The sequence below is a fragment of the Triplophysa dalaica genome, chromosome 14 (assembly GCF_015846415.1).
Source record: "Triplophysa dalaica isolate WHDGS20190420 chromosome 14, ASM1584641v1, whole genome shotgun sequence".
NCBI lineage: Eukaryota > Metazoa > Chordata > Actinopteri > Cypriniformes > Nemacheilidae > Triplophysa > Triplophysa dalaica.
In genome coordinates, this window is record NC_079555.1 from 7,105,293 (window position 1) to 7,123,577 (window position 18,285).

The following is an 18,285-nucleotide window of genomic DNA, read 5'->3' on the forward strand; positions in this document are numbered from 1 at the left end:
TACTGTAGTGACATGATGTCTGATGGCTGATCGTTGAGCTCTTTCTCTCACACATACAGGTTGCTCAAAGTTGCGCACATGCAAACCCGTAACCCCACAATATTGGCAGGCATAGTGTATAATGCAATACTTGTACACTTTGGTGCTAGAATAAAAAGTCTTTAATCATTAGGGAGACTTTAGGCCAAGTATGTCTGAGGTATTTTATAGCAAATGTTATTGTTGTCTTGTGCACTTTGATTGGAATAGTATTAATTTGTAATGTGTTTATTCATTTACCAACAAATGCAATTGAAAACCTTACTTTATCTCAAACATTATCATGTAGCTGATAGTAAGTGCAAATGGTGTAAAAAGTTATGATGTAAAAGTCTCTTTTAAAAGGTGAGTTCACCCAAAAATGAAATTCATTTTGATTTTAAATCTTAAAAGATTTTAAAAGAACCAAAGAGAACCAAAAGAACCAAACCATATTGGACCCCATTATAATGGGGTCCCATTATATATTATTATGGACGTCCATTATAAGGACTCAAAACCCCTAAGACATTTGTTAAATTATTTTCTTTTTGTATTTCACGGTAGACATGATGGTGAATAAATGATGACAAAATTTGTATATTTGGCTGAACAAACCCTTCAAGTCTAGAATTTGTTTTACTTTTAAATTCTCGCTATTATTTCTTAAACATGATAATAAGTAAAAGTAATAAAAGTAGTTTTAAATGTAACATTCAGTAACAGAATGCGTTTTTCGCTATTATGAGGGAGGAAGACCCCTGAGACAGCAGGTAAGCCCCCCAAGACTTAAAGACTTGCCTTCTATATCTTGTGGTCACATTCTGTAATAAGGGTCGCTGTATGAGCAGGTTGAGTTCATTTAATAAGAACCCCTCCCATAAAATCCCAGTACACAAACAAACTCACGCATACACGGTCTCCGGCGTGCAAAACAAACAGTGGAAGGGTCTCCGAAGGAGCGTGATTGCAGAGTTAATCTGTCCTCTAGTGATGCAGGCCGGCCGCAAAGCTCCTTCAGAGAGGGACACATTGTAATGCCTAATCAAGTCTGTATCAAACTAAATAATGCTGTAGCGTGAAATTGGAAGCCGAAGTCAAAAAGCACTCCCCAGCCTGTACTACAGGATAAGGCAATTAAGACTCTCTCTCAGTCAGGCTGGATTCTTCTGTCTTTGTGCGTGCAACAGCACTGTTCTCTTTCTCTCTACGGTTGGGACGGTTGTATTGTCGGTGGTGTGCCGGGAACGTCTATTTCTGGAGGGTCCCAGAAGGTTTCGATCCAGGGAGGCTGCTGGCCTCCTCCTAGGTCAGGGCCGTTCTGCACGGGCCGGCCACCTAACAGGGGGTATAAACCAGGGGTGGGCATTTTTGTCATGTTTGCTACTTGCATACTCGACAGATAAATAAAGTGCTTCATGGGTAGGTGTCCTTTAATGCTGTTTTTGTTCATTTTTGGTCTATGTCTACCTGGAACCATCTTGTAGCGTAGGCTTTTCCCTCAACGCAGGGCTCGGGAGAGCATTGCCTTAAAGTCTGCCTCTTTGTTGTGATGAATAAAGAGAAAGATATTTGGAAGAATGCTTGTATCCAAACAGTTCATGGCCACTGACTACCATAGTTGACAAATAACAATGGTTGTCAAAAGTGCCCCATAACGGTTTGCTTTCTTTCAGTATATTCTAACTGTTCCTTTAAGAGCCTGATCTCAAGAAGGTACCACTAAAAATAATGCACTGCCCACTCACAAAATTGAGGCTTTTTGTCACATTTATGTAAAGTTGTTAGTTTATCTCGCTTGGTGAAACCTTTCAAGTGCCTATACCTTTTCTTGGTGTAAACAGAGGTTTTCTGGTGGTTTGGGGATCTGCTGCCTCCGTTGTGGTCTGAACCCCCCCATCCCCCTGCTCTCTTTTCCCCATCCCATCACTGTTTGATGGCATCATGGCGGAGAAAACGTGATTATGGCGTTTTCCCTAGTGAGCAGCGATCTGAACCTCATGTCACAGTCGCTGACAGCCACACACAGCAGACGGGTTTTAATAACTTCTGCTTTCCCTCCATGTTCTCCCTTTTCCTCTTTGCGCTTTATATCGCTCAGACTTGTTTTCTTGCCTTCCTCTCTCTTTCTCTCTCTGCAGGTATATTGGAAACATTTTTCCTCTTGTCTTTGACAGGCAAGACAGATGAAAAACAAATTTCAGATGTGATCTGAGTGCCTCTTTAATCTTTGACTATGTTTTCTTCTAGGGAACACGGTAGCTCTGCCGTACACGGCTGTGCGTGTGATGTGAGCGTGTACTCGCATGCCATTCTGGGTACGTTTTTGCTGAATCTTTGCATTGAAGAACGTGCCTGTACTTCTGTGTGGGTTTATGCCAACTAGAATGTTTACAAGACGGAGTCAAAGGGTGTCAAGATAAATATATAAACTTGTACGTTTCACACATTGGGTTGAAAAGCGGGATGGTGGTAAACTGATAAGGCCCTGACTGTGTGTGTGTTTGTGAAGGGAACTCAGAGGAAGAAGGAGAGGTGACTCTGCACCCAGGGCTTTCCTCAGGAAACGGCTCCTCGCATCGCACGGCCAGGAATGTGCCATGTTTTTGAGGGATGGCAGAAGTGTGAGAGAGAGAATGTGCTTTGCTTAAGCATTTTGCTTTTCATGCTGTTTAGTTATTAAGTATTATGACAAAGTAAAGCACGGTGTAATTTTTTATTTGATTTAGTTGGTTCTTGTCAAATTGTGATGTGAAAAGAAAAAAAAACGAAATTGGTAGAGTTTGGAGTCTGTCATAGGCAGCAAAATAAGCACAGCGGTGTGTTTTGGAAACAGTCAAACTGTTTTGTTTGGAATCGTGTGAAGTTTAGAGTCACTTATTCTTTTAATATAACTTTTGGTCACACTTCAGTATAGGGGACAATTCTCGCTATTAACGAACCATTAACTACAACTTTCCCCCCAATAAACTCTTAATTTGTTGCTTATTAATAGAAAGTCCTAATAAACAGCCGATATGCTAATAATAGGCATGCTAATAACCACTAGATAATAGTGAGAATTGCCCCCTATACTGAATTGTTACCAAACATTTAAAGTCAGACCTTTTTCAGATAATGTAACAATATGTAGCTTTCAAAGTCTTTACTGAAAAGATTTCATCAAATTACACCGACAATGTCGTATTTGTGCTTCTGTGTATATTCTGTGTTTCATCGCAGGCTGCCATCACATCAGAGATGGTTTGGATCTCTAGTTGTTTCGTGTAAAAACATCAAAGTTACTTCAAGCATTTTCACAAATATGCAGTACACCTCTTGTTTTTTTTTTTAAAGCATAAGAGTAAAAGAAAGAAGCCCTGACTAGGTACAGAACACATGCCTGCAGTGAGAAAGAAATAGAAAGAGAGTATGGTATATGTAACAGTAAGACCCTCTTTTACTTCAGCTGTCCAAGCTCTCCCAAGAGCACAAAGCTGCCGGAAGACAACACAAGAGCTCTTGCCATCCTCCCACTCATATATGTGCTTTTTCTCTTTCCTCTCCACCATTTCCTGCTTTTACATGCTTACTTCCTGTCCCATATATTGCCAGGCTGTTTCTTGGGTTTGGGTAGCAACATTATCATTCCACTTGCAAAGTCCAGGTTGATAAAATGAATTTTCGTATTTTTTATTGTGGCATGTCATGCTATTAATACATTAAAACAAACTTAACAATTTACATGTCAATCTCTTCTCAAAAGAGGACCAGACTTTACACCTCCATTCAAAAGTCTGTCTTTGCACAACTAGTCATGCGGTTTTTAGAGAGAGACACTGGTCCGGTCTGAGCCCAGTCGGTTCTCATCGTGTCCTTGTGCCATGTAAGCCTCGAGCTTCTCTCCCCTGCTTTACTGCGTTTCTGGCTAGTGTCGCTGGTTTGTGTTTTTAAGGCCGTTTTGTGCAGTGTAGCAGTTCTAGTGCTGATAAAAGTATTTGGTTAATCAGCTTCCCTCACCGTCCCCCGGCCTAGGTTTGGAGGACAGGCCATTGAAGTTGAAATTCTTTGGGAGAAGTCCAGGCCGAGAGATTGGCACGGCACGCTACCAATGCCAACGCGGCGTAGACCTGCGAGATGCAGCTGGCAGCCAATGCGTTCGGATTGCGAGGGTCTGAAAGCTGCGTCCCGTCCAGAAGGAAATGCCTGTACCGCCCATGCGGGCCGGCCTCCAAATCCTGATTGGACACAGTGACCCAGTTGAGTGATAAGGGCCCCAGCAGTGTTCCCGCTGTCCATGCTTTGGTACTGTGTTGGGGGAATACTCATCGCTGTCACTCCATCTTCCCTGTCATTGCATAGCAACTGTGTGTGTGTGCATGTTTTAGGAGGCGGAGCTGTCACGAAAGCCAGCCCGTTCTCAATACAGGCCTGGCTGCAGGGAGGAGTGAAAGAGAGACATGAACATATTGAGGAAATCTCCTCCCATCGCTGTCAGTGGTGCCGTGTCGGTGACAAATGGCTGCCTGAGTGTAAATATTAGTTTTTTTGTGTAACACTCGCTGTCAATATGGAAGTGGTTGTTTAAATGGTAATTTTCTGACCCTTTGACAGGATGCAGAAATGGTGCTGTAATTTTGTTAGTCAGACAGACTTGATGGGGTTTTGTTGACTGTCAAGCTGTGTTTGTGTTCATTTTTTTTATTAAAGATCCAGTGTGTAATTTTTTGGAAGATCTATGCAATATAATATACATAACTATGTCTTCAGAGGTCTATAAAGACCTTACATAATGAAGCGTTATGTTTTTACTACCTTGAGCTATTTCTATCTACATACACGGCGGGTCCCCTTGCATGGAATTCGCCATGTTGTTCTACAGTAGCCCTAAACGGACAAACTGCTCTACAGAGCGTGTTTCAGAAATACGTTATCTCTTTCGGCAAAGAAGTGAAAATGTGACGATATCTTTGTCCTGTGTTAGCCGCTGTAGTGCTTCGAAAGGGAGCAACCTCACCACTAGGTGTCACCAATTTTCATACACTATACTTTTAAGTTTATTGGTATTCTCTTAAAAGAATATGTTACTATATTATATAAATATAACTTAGATAATTTATTATAATTATAATAATTTATTATAATTTATATAATTTTGTCCAGTAATATGGATGTTATCTGTGGCATAAATTTGGACACCAATTGAACTACTATTAAGTCACAATGCCAGATTTATTTATGATTTTTGACATTCAGTGCACGCTTGCATCTCCTTATTTCAACCGCACTTCGAATTTTTGTCAAATAAAAATAATTAAATGTATTTAGCTTTGACTAACTAAAATAGACAATTTCTTCGGGCGTGCGCACGGCGGACTCAAAGTTAACTTCCGGTTTGTGTTTGGTTAGTGTCCAATAACATAACTATTTATTTTTTATATCATTTATCTATCCATCCATTTTCTACCGCTTATCCGAACTACCTCGGGTCACGGGGAGCCTGCGCCTATCTCAGGAGTCATCGGGCATCAAGGCAGGATACACCCTGGATGGAGTGCTATATCATTTATGTTCATATTAATTTGTATTATTATTATTATTTATTTTAATTGTATTAAATAAACTATTTGTTGAATTTTGCTGTATGTTCATTTTATTAAATAAAGTATTGGTTGAAGGGGTCCTGTAGTTTTGTCGCATTTAAAGAAACCATAATGACATCTAGTGGTTGAGCTCGTGGTTCCTCTCGGTTTCGTTTGATTGTTGTCAGAAATAAAATACAGGCACTCTTTTGATTGTGAATGTGTATCGGAAGTTCAGTTGGGGTCACAAAAGTGTGCATGTGGAGTAACGTTTGTTTATGTTGTTAAGATGAAACCGTCTATACAAGAAAATGATACTTGAATATCAGTCCAACATCCTTGAGTATAATTTCACAATATTTCATTGATTGTCGATTTTTATTCCTTATTCCACCTTGTTGTTTTGCTTCTGTATTTTCCTCTCTTTATTTCTAAACAAAGTAGTATTAGCCCAAGATGAATGTGTTTGTTCTGTTTATGTACTGTGGTCACTATTTCACCCATTCTCTGTGGAACCGAGTCCCCTCTTTTGAATGGCTTCGTACCGCTGTGTCCGGGTATTGATCTTCGGTTGGTTGCCTGTGATGTGTGTAGTGCTTACGGGAAAAAGCGTATGTATTTTTATACGCGTGTTGGCAGGGGTGAATTGCACCATTCAGAGAGTAGGCTTGCGAACAGCTCTCTCTTGGGTGTGTTTGTGCCCGTGTGTATGTTTGAGTAAGTGCATGGCCTTCTTTTAGCGTGCTTGCCTCTCTCCGAGCGTGTTTGTGTGTGTGTGGGTCTGTTCTGGCTCAGGTACGCCTCCCCCATCCCCCCCCCCACCGTGCTGCATCAAGATGACTGGGTCTCTGGAGGTCTGCAGGCCAGCGTCTGGAGACAGAGCTGCGCGTGTTCCCGTCATTCTCCCTGCTATTAAAAGCTATTAAGCCATGCAGAACAAGTCAGGCTTTTATCTATTATTAATTATCTGGAAATGAAAGACACTCTCTCTCCTTCTCCTGCTCTCTCTTTCTCCTTGATGGCGCGATGCCGTCAGTATAGAATGACCGGTAAAGCGTCATTAACCCAGAAACATGGCAGTGATGGACAGCATGCTGGATCTCTTCATTTATAATGTGTTTCTCTTCGTGGCAAAGAACACGGGAGTCGTGAAGCCACATATAACAGTCATTAACTTGCCGCTACTGCAGAACTTGCTGGGTGATTTTCATATATTAAATGTTGATTGTCTCGCCTTATGCTTTTTAACACTGGGTTCAGTGGCTGAAGGGGAACCGCGGTCGGATTGTGTCATCAGGCACAACGTTTGTTATGAGGTTGTGTGTTTTAGTGTTTTTTTCACGGTTTAGGGGTGTTGCCAGAATTAGTCAAGTGGGTACAATTAATATTGAGTTGAGTAATATTGATGTATATAATGTTTTATATTATCAAACGGACCCTTTCACCCAAAAAGGAAAATTCTGTCTTCATTTACTCACCCTCTAGTTGTTACAAATCTGTATACATTTCTTTGCCACCATTAACTACCATTGTAAGACAATTTGGTTTATAAAAGAAGATATTTTGAAGAATGTATCAAAGCAAACAGTTTGGAGCACTTTTGGCTACCATCATCATTTTTCATACTATGGTAGTCAACAGGGGCCAAGAACAGTTTGGTTACAAGCATTCTTCCAAATGTCTTTTACAGATTTGGAACAACTGATTTGGATGACAGAATTTATATTTCCGGGTGAACTGTCCCTTTAATATTTATAATACAAAATGACAGAGAGAGATTTATCTTTATTGCAAGCTTAAGGGATTCGCTGTCACACTATAGGGCACATTAACACATGTATTTGTCAACCACTCAAATATAGATATTAATTTCCAAATTTTGTTAGGTTAACCATATCGCATTCGATTATAGAAGCATAAATCTTAATTGTGGTAAAATGACTGTAAAATCGCTTATAAAGAAACAAAAACCAATAGTCCACACTTTAACAATAGACATAATGCATACGCTAAAACTCTACAATACACTGCCGCTCTGTGTGTGTGCTACATGTGTTTCTTATGATGATGTCTGTTCCACATGTTAGACGAGAAGAGATCAAATGCCCCTCCCTCAGAGCTGAGGACTTCGACATGATTAATCCTGCGCGTGCATGTGCGTAGCAGCAGTCCAGGGCCTGAGCTCCCAGGTCCATCAGGACTAAGTCTTAGGGACAAGCACCAGGCCCCCGATTGTGATCCGTGATGTTGCGGAGGCAGCCATTGGCCCTGCGTGGTCCCATTCTAATGAGGGGGCCGAACGGCATTGCACTCTGGGCCCAAACAGCTCGCCGCTGGACACTAATCCCAGGGTGCCGCTGAGATGTTTTGTACCGACAAAATCACACACGCTTTCCTCACGCCGGTGCGCGCACACACATGCGCGCACACACATGCGTACACACAAACAAGGAACACAGAGACACAGGGGTACAAACCCATTCAAATGCATGGGCTCTGACACACACAAGGCACGCACGCACGCACACACTGAGCTGCAAATGGGGGGCTGCTAATGGCTTCCAGTGGGAGAAAAGGAGAGCAAGGCTTTATCCCTTAAGTGTAGAAGACTTAATCATACAGAATGGCCCGGGGCCAAAAACAGGGCTGTACGGCACGCCCCTCCACACTCGCATTAGGTATTCTGCGGCTGAATCTCCTGCAGACGGCTGCAGCAGAACCGGGCCCAGGTGAGACTCCCTCGGAGCGCACGCTCTCGCTCTCCCTTCCCTCTTTATCTCTCTCTTTCTCTCTCCGTTTTTCTCTCTCCATGTCAAACATACATACCAACAGTGGTCCACAAGAGCTTTCATTGTAATGTCATCGGTGGTACGTCTGCATAATATTCTCGGCCTCGCTCTCTTTTTCTTTCCCACCGCCCATCTATTAGTCTTTTTGTCTCCTTCAAAATTTATATTCATACAAGCCCGACTAGCACGACTGTTTAAATAACAATCTCTTTCTTTTCTTTTTTCCCTGTTTTTCCCTCCCCTGTCTTTCCGGCGTGGCGCTGCAGCGCAAAGCCCTTCTTTGAAGCTTTACCTGCAGTGCGCGAGTATGTGAGGCCCTTACTGGGAGATACAGGGGGTCCGTGTGTGTGCGAGTCTGCATATGCGTGTGCTTGTTAAGGGCCCTCACAGCTTCAGGTCTAAGGGCAAGTGTGTTTCTTCTTCCTGGGTTAAGGGATGAGTTCTCGTTCTTTTTACACACAGCGTCTTCTCATTGTTGTAAGCTCGCTTGAAACACTGTGCTGATTTGATAATGGCGCCGATCCTGACAGAACTCATAACCAAAGTCGAGAATCTCGGCAGTTGATGATAAACTGTGTTTGTGCTTCTCTGTAGTTCAAGGTATATTTTACCCCCGAAAAATGATGATTTACTCACAGTCATTTCATTTCAAATGTGTATGACTTTCTGCAGAAGATATTTTGAAGAATGTTGGTAACCAAACCATGGCAGTACCAATTATCTTCTATTGTATGGACAAAAAAGCAATGTATGTCAATGGGTACTGCTGTGGTTAAGTTACCAACATTCTTGAAATTGTCATACAGGTGTGAAATGACACAAGAGTAAGAATATGAGGATTTTTATTCTTCTCTATTTCAAAAACAATTCACACCTATGTAAAAGCACACATTATATAACTCCCTGAGGCTAATTTGATGTTTTTTTCTTTCACTAATGTGTCGACTCATTTTTCGGTGTAAAGGAAACCTGTACTATCTTCTTTTTTTAAATTTGTTGAAATTACAAAAACGTACCTGTTCAGGTCGACACTGCACATGTTCATCTGTGCATACCCTTCGTGATTTCCCCATACCCTTGTTATTTTGGTAGATAAGAATCACCCGTTGTTAATTTAAAGCGCTCATTTTGAAAACAATTAAAGCCTGTGTCACTCTCCCACCGGCTGGCATGCGTTTTGGCGGCTAAATCGGCACGTTGTGTTTGTCATGTTGTTACGACGCGCTTGTTTGATCTCTACCCTCGTCCCATTCTATGCTCTGCTACGCCGATCGCTGTGTTGCCGTCAGCTACGTTCACGTATATTAGACTGTGTGCGTGAGTGGTGACAACGCTGTTTAACACTGCTTAACAGGACCCAGAAATGCAAATAACGCTGCACGCTCACTCCAACGCAACAGTAATTAACTGAGAAGGAATTTCAATAATATAGAAATAAATTGTGTCAAGGATTTGTGTGTGTGTGAATAAGACGAAGAGAGGGAGTTTGAAGATGGCCCTTGGGGGGAAGTGTTTTTTCCCTTTCCTTTTTTCATTTTAAATAATTGTTTAAATGGAAAGAGAAACAGCAGTCCATCCCTGCAAAGTTGATAAAGGAGGAGATTTCCCTGAGATGCTTTAATGTATTAAATGTGTAATATTACAAATGAACATTATAAGATCATAGATTTTTTTAAGGTCAAACGTAAATGCATGCACACCGTGGTCAGTCTGGTCAGCAGTGTCCATTTTGGATCTTGAAATGGAGGCATGGGCGTCAGTCTTTCCTCCCTTGAGCTCCTGCGCAATTGGCACCGGTCGGCGAGCGTGTTAAGGAAACGGAGAGTATCCAAGGTAACATTTAAAACATGCTGTTATCATTAGTCTGTGCACCCCACTGTATAAAGCTTTTACAAGCAGAAGCCTTTCTAAAGGAAGGAAGCAGGGCCTGTAATGTGGAGCCTTCATTTGTCTGGTCTGAGATGCAGAACACACAGAGGGTGGGATGTACACTACCCTTATCTAGAAGCAGGATGCGCGTAGTACTGTTTAAAGAAATAGTTCACTCAAAAGGAAAATTCTGTCTTCATTTACTGAAACGTTGGTTTTTAAAACTTGCCAGAAGAGTTTTATTGCTTAGATTTTGCTCTTCCTTAGCCTCAAGGGATTTGATGGAGTCTCAAATAATTCTCCAAAAATCAATTAAGAGATTATAGAATGGAAACAAATGAGACAATTGTTAAAAAACACAAATAGTATGGAGAAATGACTGAAGAAGTAAAGTCATCATTGAGAATTAAACAAGAAATGTTTGAGTTCAACTTGAAATCTTTAGTAATGTTGGCTTGCAGATCTGGCAAATCTGAGCTCAGTTTGTGACATTTATGTCTCTTTCGGAACTATAATGGAGACAAAACATTTCAGTTGCTCTCATTTAATCTCACTGATGTCTGTTATTGAGATTTCTTATTTTTGATTTTTTAATTCTTTGGGGTTGTATGGCCTTTTGTGAGACGCGTTGCTCTCTACCACATTATGAATGTTAATTGTATTTTTTTTATAAATTACAATTTATATATTTTTTATTTCTTTAAAAGTGCCATTCCAGAGAATTCGGAATATCGCTTGATATTTTCATGTCCATTTTGGATCTTGACAGCCTCTGGTCCCCATCCACTAACATTGTACCTTCTGTACCTTCTTCCATACATTCTTATTCTACATTTGCGTATGAAAAATGATACAAGTTTGTAAAAAGGGTGCGTAAGAGATTACAGGATTTATTTGTACATTTTAAAACTGCCAGAAGGCCAAAAACAGTCACAGTAGCCAAATACTAACCAATCAATTGGCTTTCACTTGTAGCTATAGCATACAAAACTTCTAAAAGTTTGTGATGGTGGATAAACACATGACCATCACACACCAGATTTATCTCACGGCCCCCCCGTCTCACACTCCCTATGGCTGAAGCCCCCTCACTGCGTCACAGTTCACAACAGCAGTGCTTTCTGCACACAGGGCGCCAGGGGACGAAGACAAGATACACAGAAATAAATATGCTCAGCTAATGAGGGAGAGCAAAAAGAAGCTTTTAATAGAATGCTGCTTTTAAAACTCCTTCTAATGACTTTTTTCATCTTCGCTTCCAGTCGCCCTTTTTCTTTTGTTTCATTCCATGAGGGCTTTCGTTTGGCTGTGTGGATCCTAGTGTGAGGTCTCGATATCCTCTCGGGTTGTTTTATTCTTCTTTTTTTGGGAGGGATGGAGAGCTTGAGTCACCGAGGACTGAAGTGTGTACTGAGAGCTATCTGTAGTCCAGTGGTCTACAGCTGTCCGGCCCATCCCTGTAGATGAGGGTCCGGCCACACCTTCGTGTGTTATGAAACAGATTTTTAGAACAGTGATAATTTATAGGCTTTAGCATCTGCAATTGCTTTTATTTGAATCTGTTCATTCACCGATTTAATTTTGACCATTGATTTGACAGCAGATCTGGAGTTGTGGTTGTGCGTGTGTGTGCTTGACAGAGAGAGAAAGTATGTCTTATTTGGCTTCGGCCCAGTGCAGTGCAGTAGTGTGTAGGAGGTAGAGGGCTGCCAGTGCCCCTGGCAGCTTTGTTTTTAGACGGGGATCTGGGCTCAACTGCGTGTGGTGCTGTTGTGCTGAATGCCGGGGGCTGAACGGAGCTGTCTGTATCTGTGTGTGTGTGTTTGAGAGACGTAGGGCATTTGTCTGGCGTAACCCTCTACCTCCTCCACACTCCTTCGTTCTCTTTTTCTCTGCCTGACTACACTCCAATATCCCTCCTCTAATGAAGCGGGAAATGGGGGATGAGTGGCGCTCTGATTGGGAGTAATTTAGCGTTTTTTCCTCCTCCGGTGGGAAGACATGTCTTCAGGAATGTGACGTCCCTCGTTCGGTCCAGGAGTCTTAAGCACTTGATTTGGCGAGGCTGAGATTCAAGTGGTGTTTTGCTCTGTGGCGCCATGAATTCTGGGAATGCACTATTTTGTGTTTAGCACTATGTTTACATTTTTTTCCCGGAGTAAATATGAAGTGGTGCGAAACTCACTGCTGTGATGCTAGTGTTATCAGTGGTTGCCAGGTCTTTGCTATGTGGTTGCTAGGGGGATTTACACGCTTACTAGGGTGCTTTTAACCTCTGACATTTTTTTCAGAAATATGAGGTTTCCGAAGGACTGCAGTGATATGCAATTTTTTGCTGTTTTATAATTTGCCCGACAACAGTTATAACACCTCGGTAGTACTTTGGGATTTGCAGAAACCCCTAACCCTAACCATAAATATGAACAATGTTGATGTTTTTCTTAAGAAAGTGCCTCTAATTATCTCTTCTTAAGGAAGGTATAAGTTTTGTGCGAGTGTGGGCGTCTGAGTGTACTTAGCACCTGCAGTGTAGGCTGGGTTTCTGGAGAGATGCAATGTTTTTTTATGCGTGTGTGTGCGTTTTGTGCGAGTAGCGGCACTCATAGCGGATCTTACAGACTACCGGGAGCATACCATAAAGCCAGGGGGAGAGCAGCCCAACCCGGCTCACTGGAGAACAAGAGAGCAAGATCTGACTAGAAAAAGCAGCATGATATCTGCCATGATAAACAGTACAGCACGGAGTCGGAACGGCTAAGGCCGGGAGAGAAACTACTGTGTGAATAGAAAAGTAACAGTACACAAACATTCGGACAAACTTGAGGTGAGAGAGATGGGTCATTGTACAAAACAGCCCAAGTGTATCACTGCTAAATGTGGGTAAAAGAAAATATATACTTCAACACATAATTGATGCCATTTTTTGTGTAGTAATTTAGTATATGAACACAAAAATAAACTTTTTTGTTTTGTTTTTGTACGTTTCCTTTCAACTAAATACTATATCGAAATTATGCGTTCAATGTAAATCTATCATCTTCTCTTTTACACAGTATTTTTCTTATGTTAGTCAGTGGGGGACAATCTTAAAATGCCAACACTCATACTGATTTTGTATTATACTATTATATGATAAATGTACAGAATTAATATAAATCTGTCGAAATAAGCATTTGATTGACTGTCTAAGTGGCACCTTATTACTACCTTGGTTTGAGCGCAAGGCTTTTAATGTCAAATCCTGTTACCATCAACATTGTTACATTTTTAAAGGTAGTATTATATCCTCATATATATTATAAGTATAAGCTCAACTTAACTTGGCTTCGTTCGAGATGATTGGGAGCATATTATTTGCAACCAGCACATTTTTTCTCTGCTTGAAGTTTTAAAGATGTTACACAAATTGACTTATCAAACTTTAAAAGGCCTCTGTTTTGTAGAATGACTCAGATGGTCGGGGAAAGGAAAAAAGCACCTCCAAGGCTGGAACAAGTATAAACAGAAGCGAACGTCCAGCCAAGCGTCATTTTGGACTGGGAATTTGAGTAACAGAGAGGAAAAATCTGACAGGCTATGAAACAAAAGACAAGAGAGAGGAAAAGCGAGGGAGAGGTGTGACGTATCCCTTGACTTTGAAAGGAGTGGAAGAGAGAGGACCTCAGTGTACTGTTAGTAAAGGCCTTCTGTTATTTCTGGGCTCCGCAGCTTGGCGTCCGGTAACAGGCCCGTCATTTTGACCTGGCTTGGCTCCTTGGGTCTTGACGGCAGGAACTCATGGCTGAAGCGTATGCGGTCGTGATATTCCGCAGCTTTGAGAGGGAAAACAGGGGCCTGTTGCCTTTGGCTTTGGAGGAGAATATGAAATAGGGGGGTGGTAGGGGAATTCGGTTCGCACCGACCACCCTGCTGGGAGCACGGGTGAGAGAGGGGTGTACGGTGGCCCAGAAAGCACATTCTGCTCTGGAGTCTGTGTGTAATTAAGGATCTGATAATGTGGAAGGAATGCAGTATGGCTGTCAGTGCCGTTCCTAGCTGTTTTAAACTTTCGCTTTGTATCGTTCTTCTTTTTTGTCTTTCTCTCTTGTGTTTCGTCTTTCGCTGAGAGTCTTTTCCTGAGAGGAAGTGGGTTTAGAGAGACTGTAGTGATGCCCAATGCCAGTGGGAACATATCTAACCACAATTTCCTTTACACAGAACAGATTCTCTACTCCTCTTTTGCGCTCCCCGTCTGCGCTTTTCTTACTTTCACATGTAAACGTCTCTTTAAAGTAACAGTTTACACAAAAATGAACATGCTGTGATTTAATCACCCTCATGTTTTTTTCGAACCCACGACACAAATGGAGATAATACGCAGAATGTATTTGTATATGTATTATGAAAATAATAATGACAAGCAAAGACTGTCAGCTCCAAAAATGACACAAAGACTATAAAAAAAGGATGATCAGTACAGTACCAGTGAGATCTTAAATTTTCGTCAGGTTTCCATATATATTCAATTATTTTGGGTAAAAATGTCTGACAAATCTTTTGACCGAAATAAATCCTTATATTGTCAACTGTGAAGTGCCAAGTTTAAACATGTAGAAGAAATTTGAGCTTTCATGGAGACTGACAGTCCCACACGTACAACTCGAGGGTGAGCAAATGATGACAGGATTTTCTTTTCTTTTTGTGAACTCTTCCTTTAACATCTCATGTGGTTGGTTTGATAACCTAATTAGTGTATTTGCCTCCTGTGAACCTCATCAGCGATGTTTATCTTTCCTGCTTTTTGTTCCTAATCTTTAACACGGACATTGTCCTCTGAGTATGAAGACTTGTACACTTAATAGTCTTCAACAGTTCATTCATGCTGAAAAAGTGCCGTTATAAATGACTTGACTGATGATAATGCGACAGAAATATTCCTTCATGCTCTGATGCCTCTGTCGTCTAATGTGGAGGGGTTAAGCAAATTACCGACTGTATTTGTTGTTAAGGAGTAATGGCGCGTGTGCTAGTGTGTGTGCATGTGTGTGTGTTTCCATTCTAGACTGTTGAAAGCTGTGTGCCAAAGTGCTTCGAGCGGAGTTTTGTAGAGACCGGGAATGTGTGTATGTGTGTGTGGGGTATAAGTTCTCATTGTGTCCTGAACACTGCTGCTTCCTGTTTGTGTGCCAGTAGGGCTTCCTTCCTTGACAATGCCCAGGAAAACCTTCATCACACATTCCTCGTCTCATCTCACTGCCTCACGTTACCTGTTTTTGCACCTCCAAAATTAGCACATTGACAAACAAAGTAATGTTACATGCACTGTAAAGCCCTTTGATGTACATCCAACAACCCGATTGAACACGACACTCATTATATGGGCTGCCTTTATGTTGTGAGCTTTGGTGTAGCCGAACCAAATATTTCATGGATTTTTCTCTGAAGTGTTATATATTGAACATGTTGAACATATGTTGAAGCAATGTAAGTTTAACCCTACTGGTCGAGTTCAAAACATGTGACTTGCGTGAACATAATAAATAAGGTTTTAATGTTTTGTTTGTTTTATTTTGAGCTTTACCTGCTTTACCGCTTTAAGAAGTGTCAATTTTTCAGTGTTCATTTTTTGGTAAATCCTGTTTTAATTTTCAGTGACATTAATAAAAAAATCTACATACAGATTCAATTCAACATTTAATTCTCTAACAAAATAACAAATCTAATTGAAAATAGTTGATGTTTTGAGAATAAATATGAATTTTATTGTTTGTATTTTATTGTAACTTTTTCTTCAAAGTAGTGTGATTAGGGTGTCCGCGGGGTCTTAAAAAGTATTAAAAGTTGTAAAATCAATTGAGAGAAAATGAAGACCCTTAAAAAGTATTAAAAAGTCTTAAATGCCATTTTCCAAAGTATTCAATTATGAATCATCTTTTTTTTTATATTTGTCTTCAGCATAATCGTATGCTGAAGTGTGAAATTCATGCTGAAGTTCTTGTGACCCGTATGCTCTTTGACCTATGACGTATTAACAACAACCTAAATGTGAGCGTTGATAAAAACTACATTTAGACACAAGAAATGAATTTATTGGCACTTATATTAAAAGTGTACGTCTGCCTTAGTTTTCCACCATATTTATTTAATTTACTTTTGAAATTTGACGGTTGCTCACCTCCAGTGGCATCACGTGATAGCGAAGTGTCTATCCGATCCACAATCACGAATCTCGGCAGAAGTAGTTGACCATCCGGGTATTTCTCGCCTACTGTTTTATTGCATATTGAGGTTTTGGACATACAATGCATGACTTGAATTTTCACCTACTGTATAGTAAGAAATTTGTCGATTTCGGACGCAAGGTGTGTTGGACCGCGATTAGCATAGCCTCGATGGGGATCAACACTGTCCGGTCTCACATGCTAAGGGGCTAGCCACAAAGCTGGTTTCTCTTTCTAACAAATTTTGCATTGGGTTTATCACTCAATTGATTGTGCTTGTGTAAATGCAATTATGTTGCATCAATAAGGAGTTATCACAAACTAAGACTGTTTAGTTGTGCTATCTTACAATCAGTATATAGCAAATGTACATTTAAGTGTCGACAATGTAACCTGTTAAAACTTGAAGAGGCGATGAGGTCTTAAAATGTATGAAAAGAGTCTTAAAAAAGTTATTAATAAGTATTACGTTTAGCTCCATGTTTCCTGTATGTACCCTGGTGATACCATTGTAATTGTACCAAGTGTATTTTGGATACAGATTATGCGACTATTCTTTTCTACATATACAGAATCTACATATTTTTTGTGTTTCTTTATTTTATTTAAGCTTTTTTTGTTTAGTTTTTGAGTAATGGAAATAAATTTAGTTTTTTCCAAATTCATGTTTTATTTTGTATTATCGAACATTCTTTCACTTTAACTAGTCCTTAATGACAGCAACACTCAGCAACACAAGCGTTCTAACATTTTGCTCTCTCTCTTTCTCTCTTTAGCGGTAGAAGAGGCCGAATCTTCAGAGTGTACCAGTGGCTGGGACTCTTCTGTTCAGACAGGTATGAATTTCAGTCCTGCACATCCTTCAATAATACGTCCAACCCCTGCTCCTCCTGGAGATGATCCACTGCATCACAATCTCTAATATCAATTCCACATGGCCTGCAGCCCTCCACCAAGAGGGAAGGAGATGGCTGGTGGGAGGAAGGGTGGGGGGAGAGTTTTTCATAAGGCACAGGAGGATGGTGTCCAGGTGCATGCTGGACTAGAAGCTTAGTAGCGCTTCCTGTTCAGAGCGTTCGTGGGTAGTATAGACACATTCTCGCACTCCGAATGTAATATTGCACGACCTGACGAGTCTGATTACACCTCCTCTCAGGAGAGCAAAAATCTATCTCGCAAAATCCAAGCGGGCTGAATATTAGATTTCACTTTTCTGCCTGTTACCTCACAAGCCCTTTTCTGCACCCATAGTTCAGTGTCAAGTCACATCTAGATATATTCTGGATTGTAGAGTAATTGCTTAATGTTGTGTTGGCATTAAAGGTATAATTCACCCAATATTATAGGATGACCATATGTGCAATATTTCCTGGACCGGACCTGGCCAGGATTTCAGGTGCGTCCTCCGGGAGGTCGCATTTGTCCATTGCATATGTCTTCGAGGTTTATTGCTTCGGGTTTTTATTTCAGAAAAGCAACCTTTATATATCAAGTTAAAAATGAAAGTACAATGATTTTATGTCTTAATATAAATAAATGTTATGATGTATTTTTTAACTGAAATGTGAGAACCTTGATGACTTATGTGGTGGACAAATGCAACCTCCGAGGACGCACCCGAAATCCTGTCCAGGACGTGTCTGGGAAAAATGGCGTGTATGGTCACCCTAAATAATGAAACCTTTTGATATTTTGAAGAACGGGGGTAACCAAACAACATTTGACCGCATTGATTTCCATTGAATGGACACAAAACCACATTTCTTCTTTTGTGTTCCACTGAAGAAAGAGTCAAAACAGTGTACAAACAAGTAACTACAACAGTGACGCAACAGGCCGGGTTGAACG

General features: G+C 40.8%; 1 protein-coding gene across 3 annotated transcripts in view; it reads left to right on the forward strand.

The window, feature by feature from the left end:
• The window catches only part of znf423 (zinc finger protein 423), a 146,253-nt gene that overhangs the window by 15,095 nt on the left and 112,873 nt on the right, over nt 1–18,285 (forward strand). For all 3 annotated transcript variants that reach the window (XM_056765742.1, XM_056765745.1, XM_056765743.1), the window contains one exon: nt 17,214–17,273. In XM_056765742.1, the coding sequence (XP_056621720.1) occupies nt 17,214–17,273 (60 nt within the window). The remainder of the gene's footprint in view (nt 1–17,213; nt 17,274–18,285) is intronic.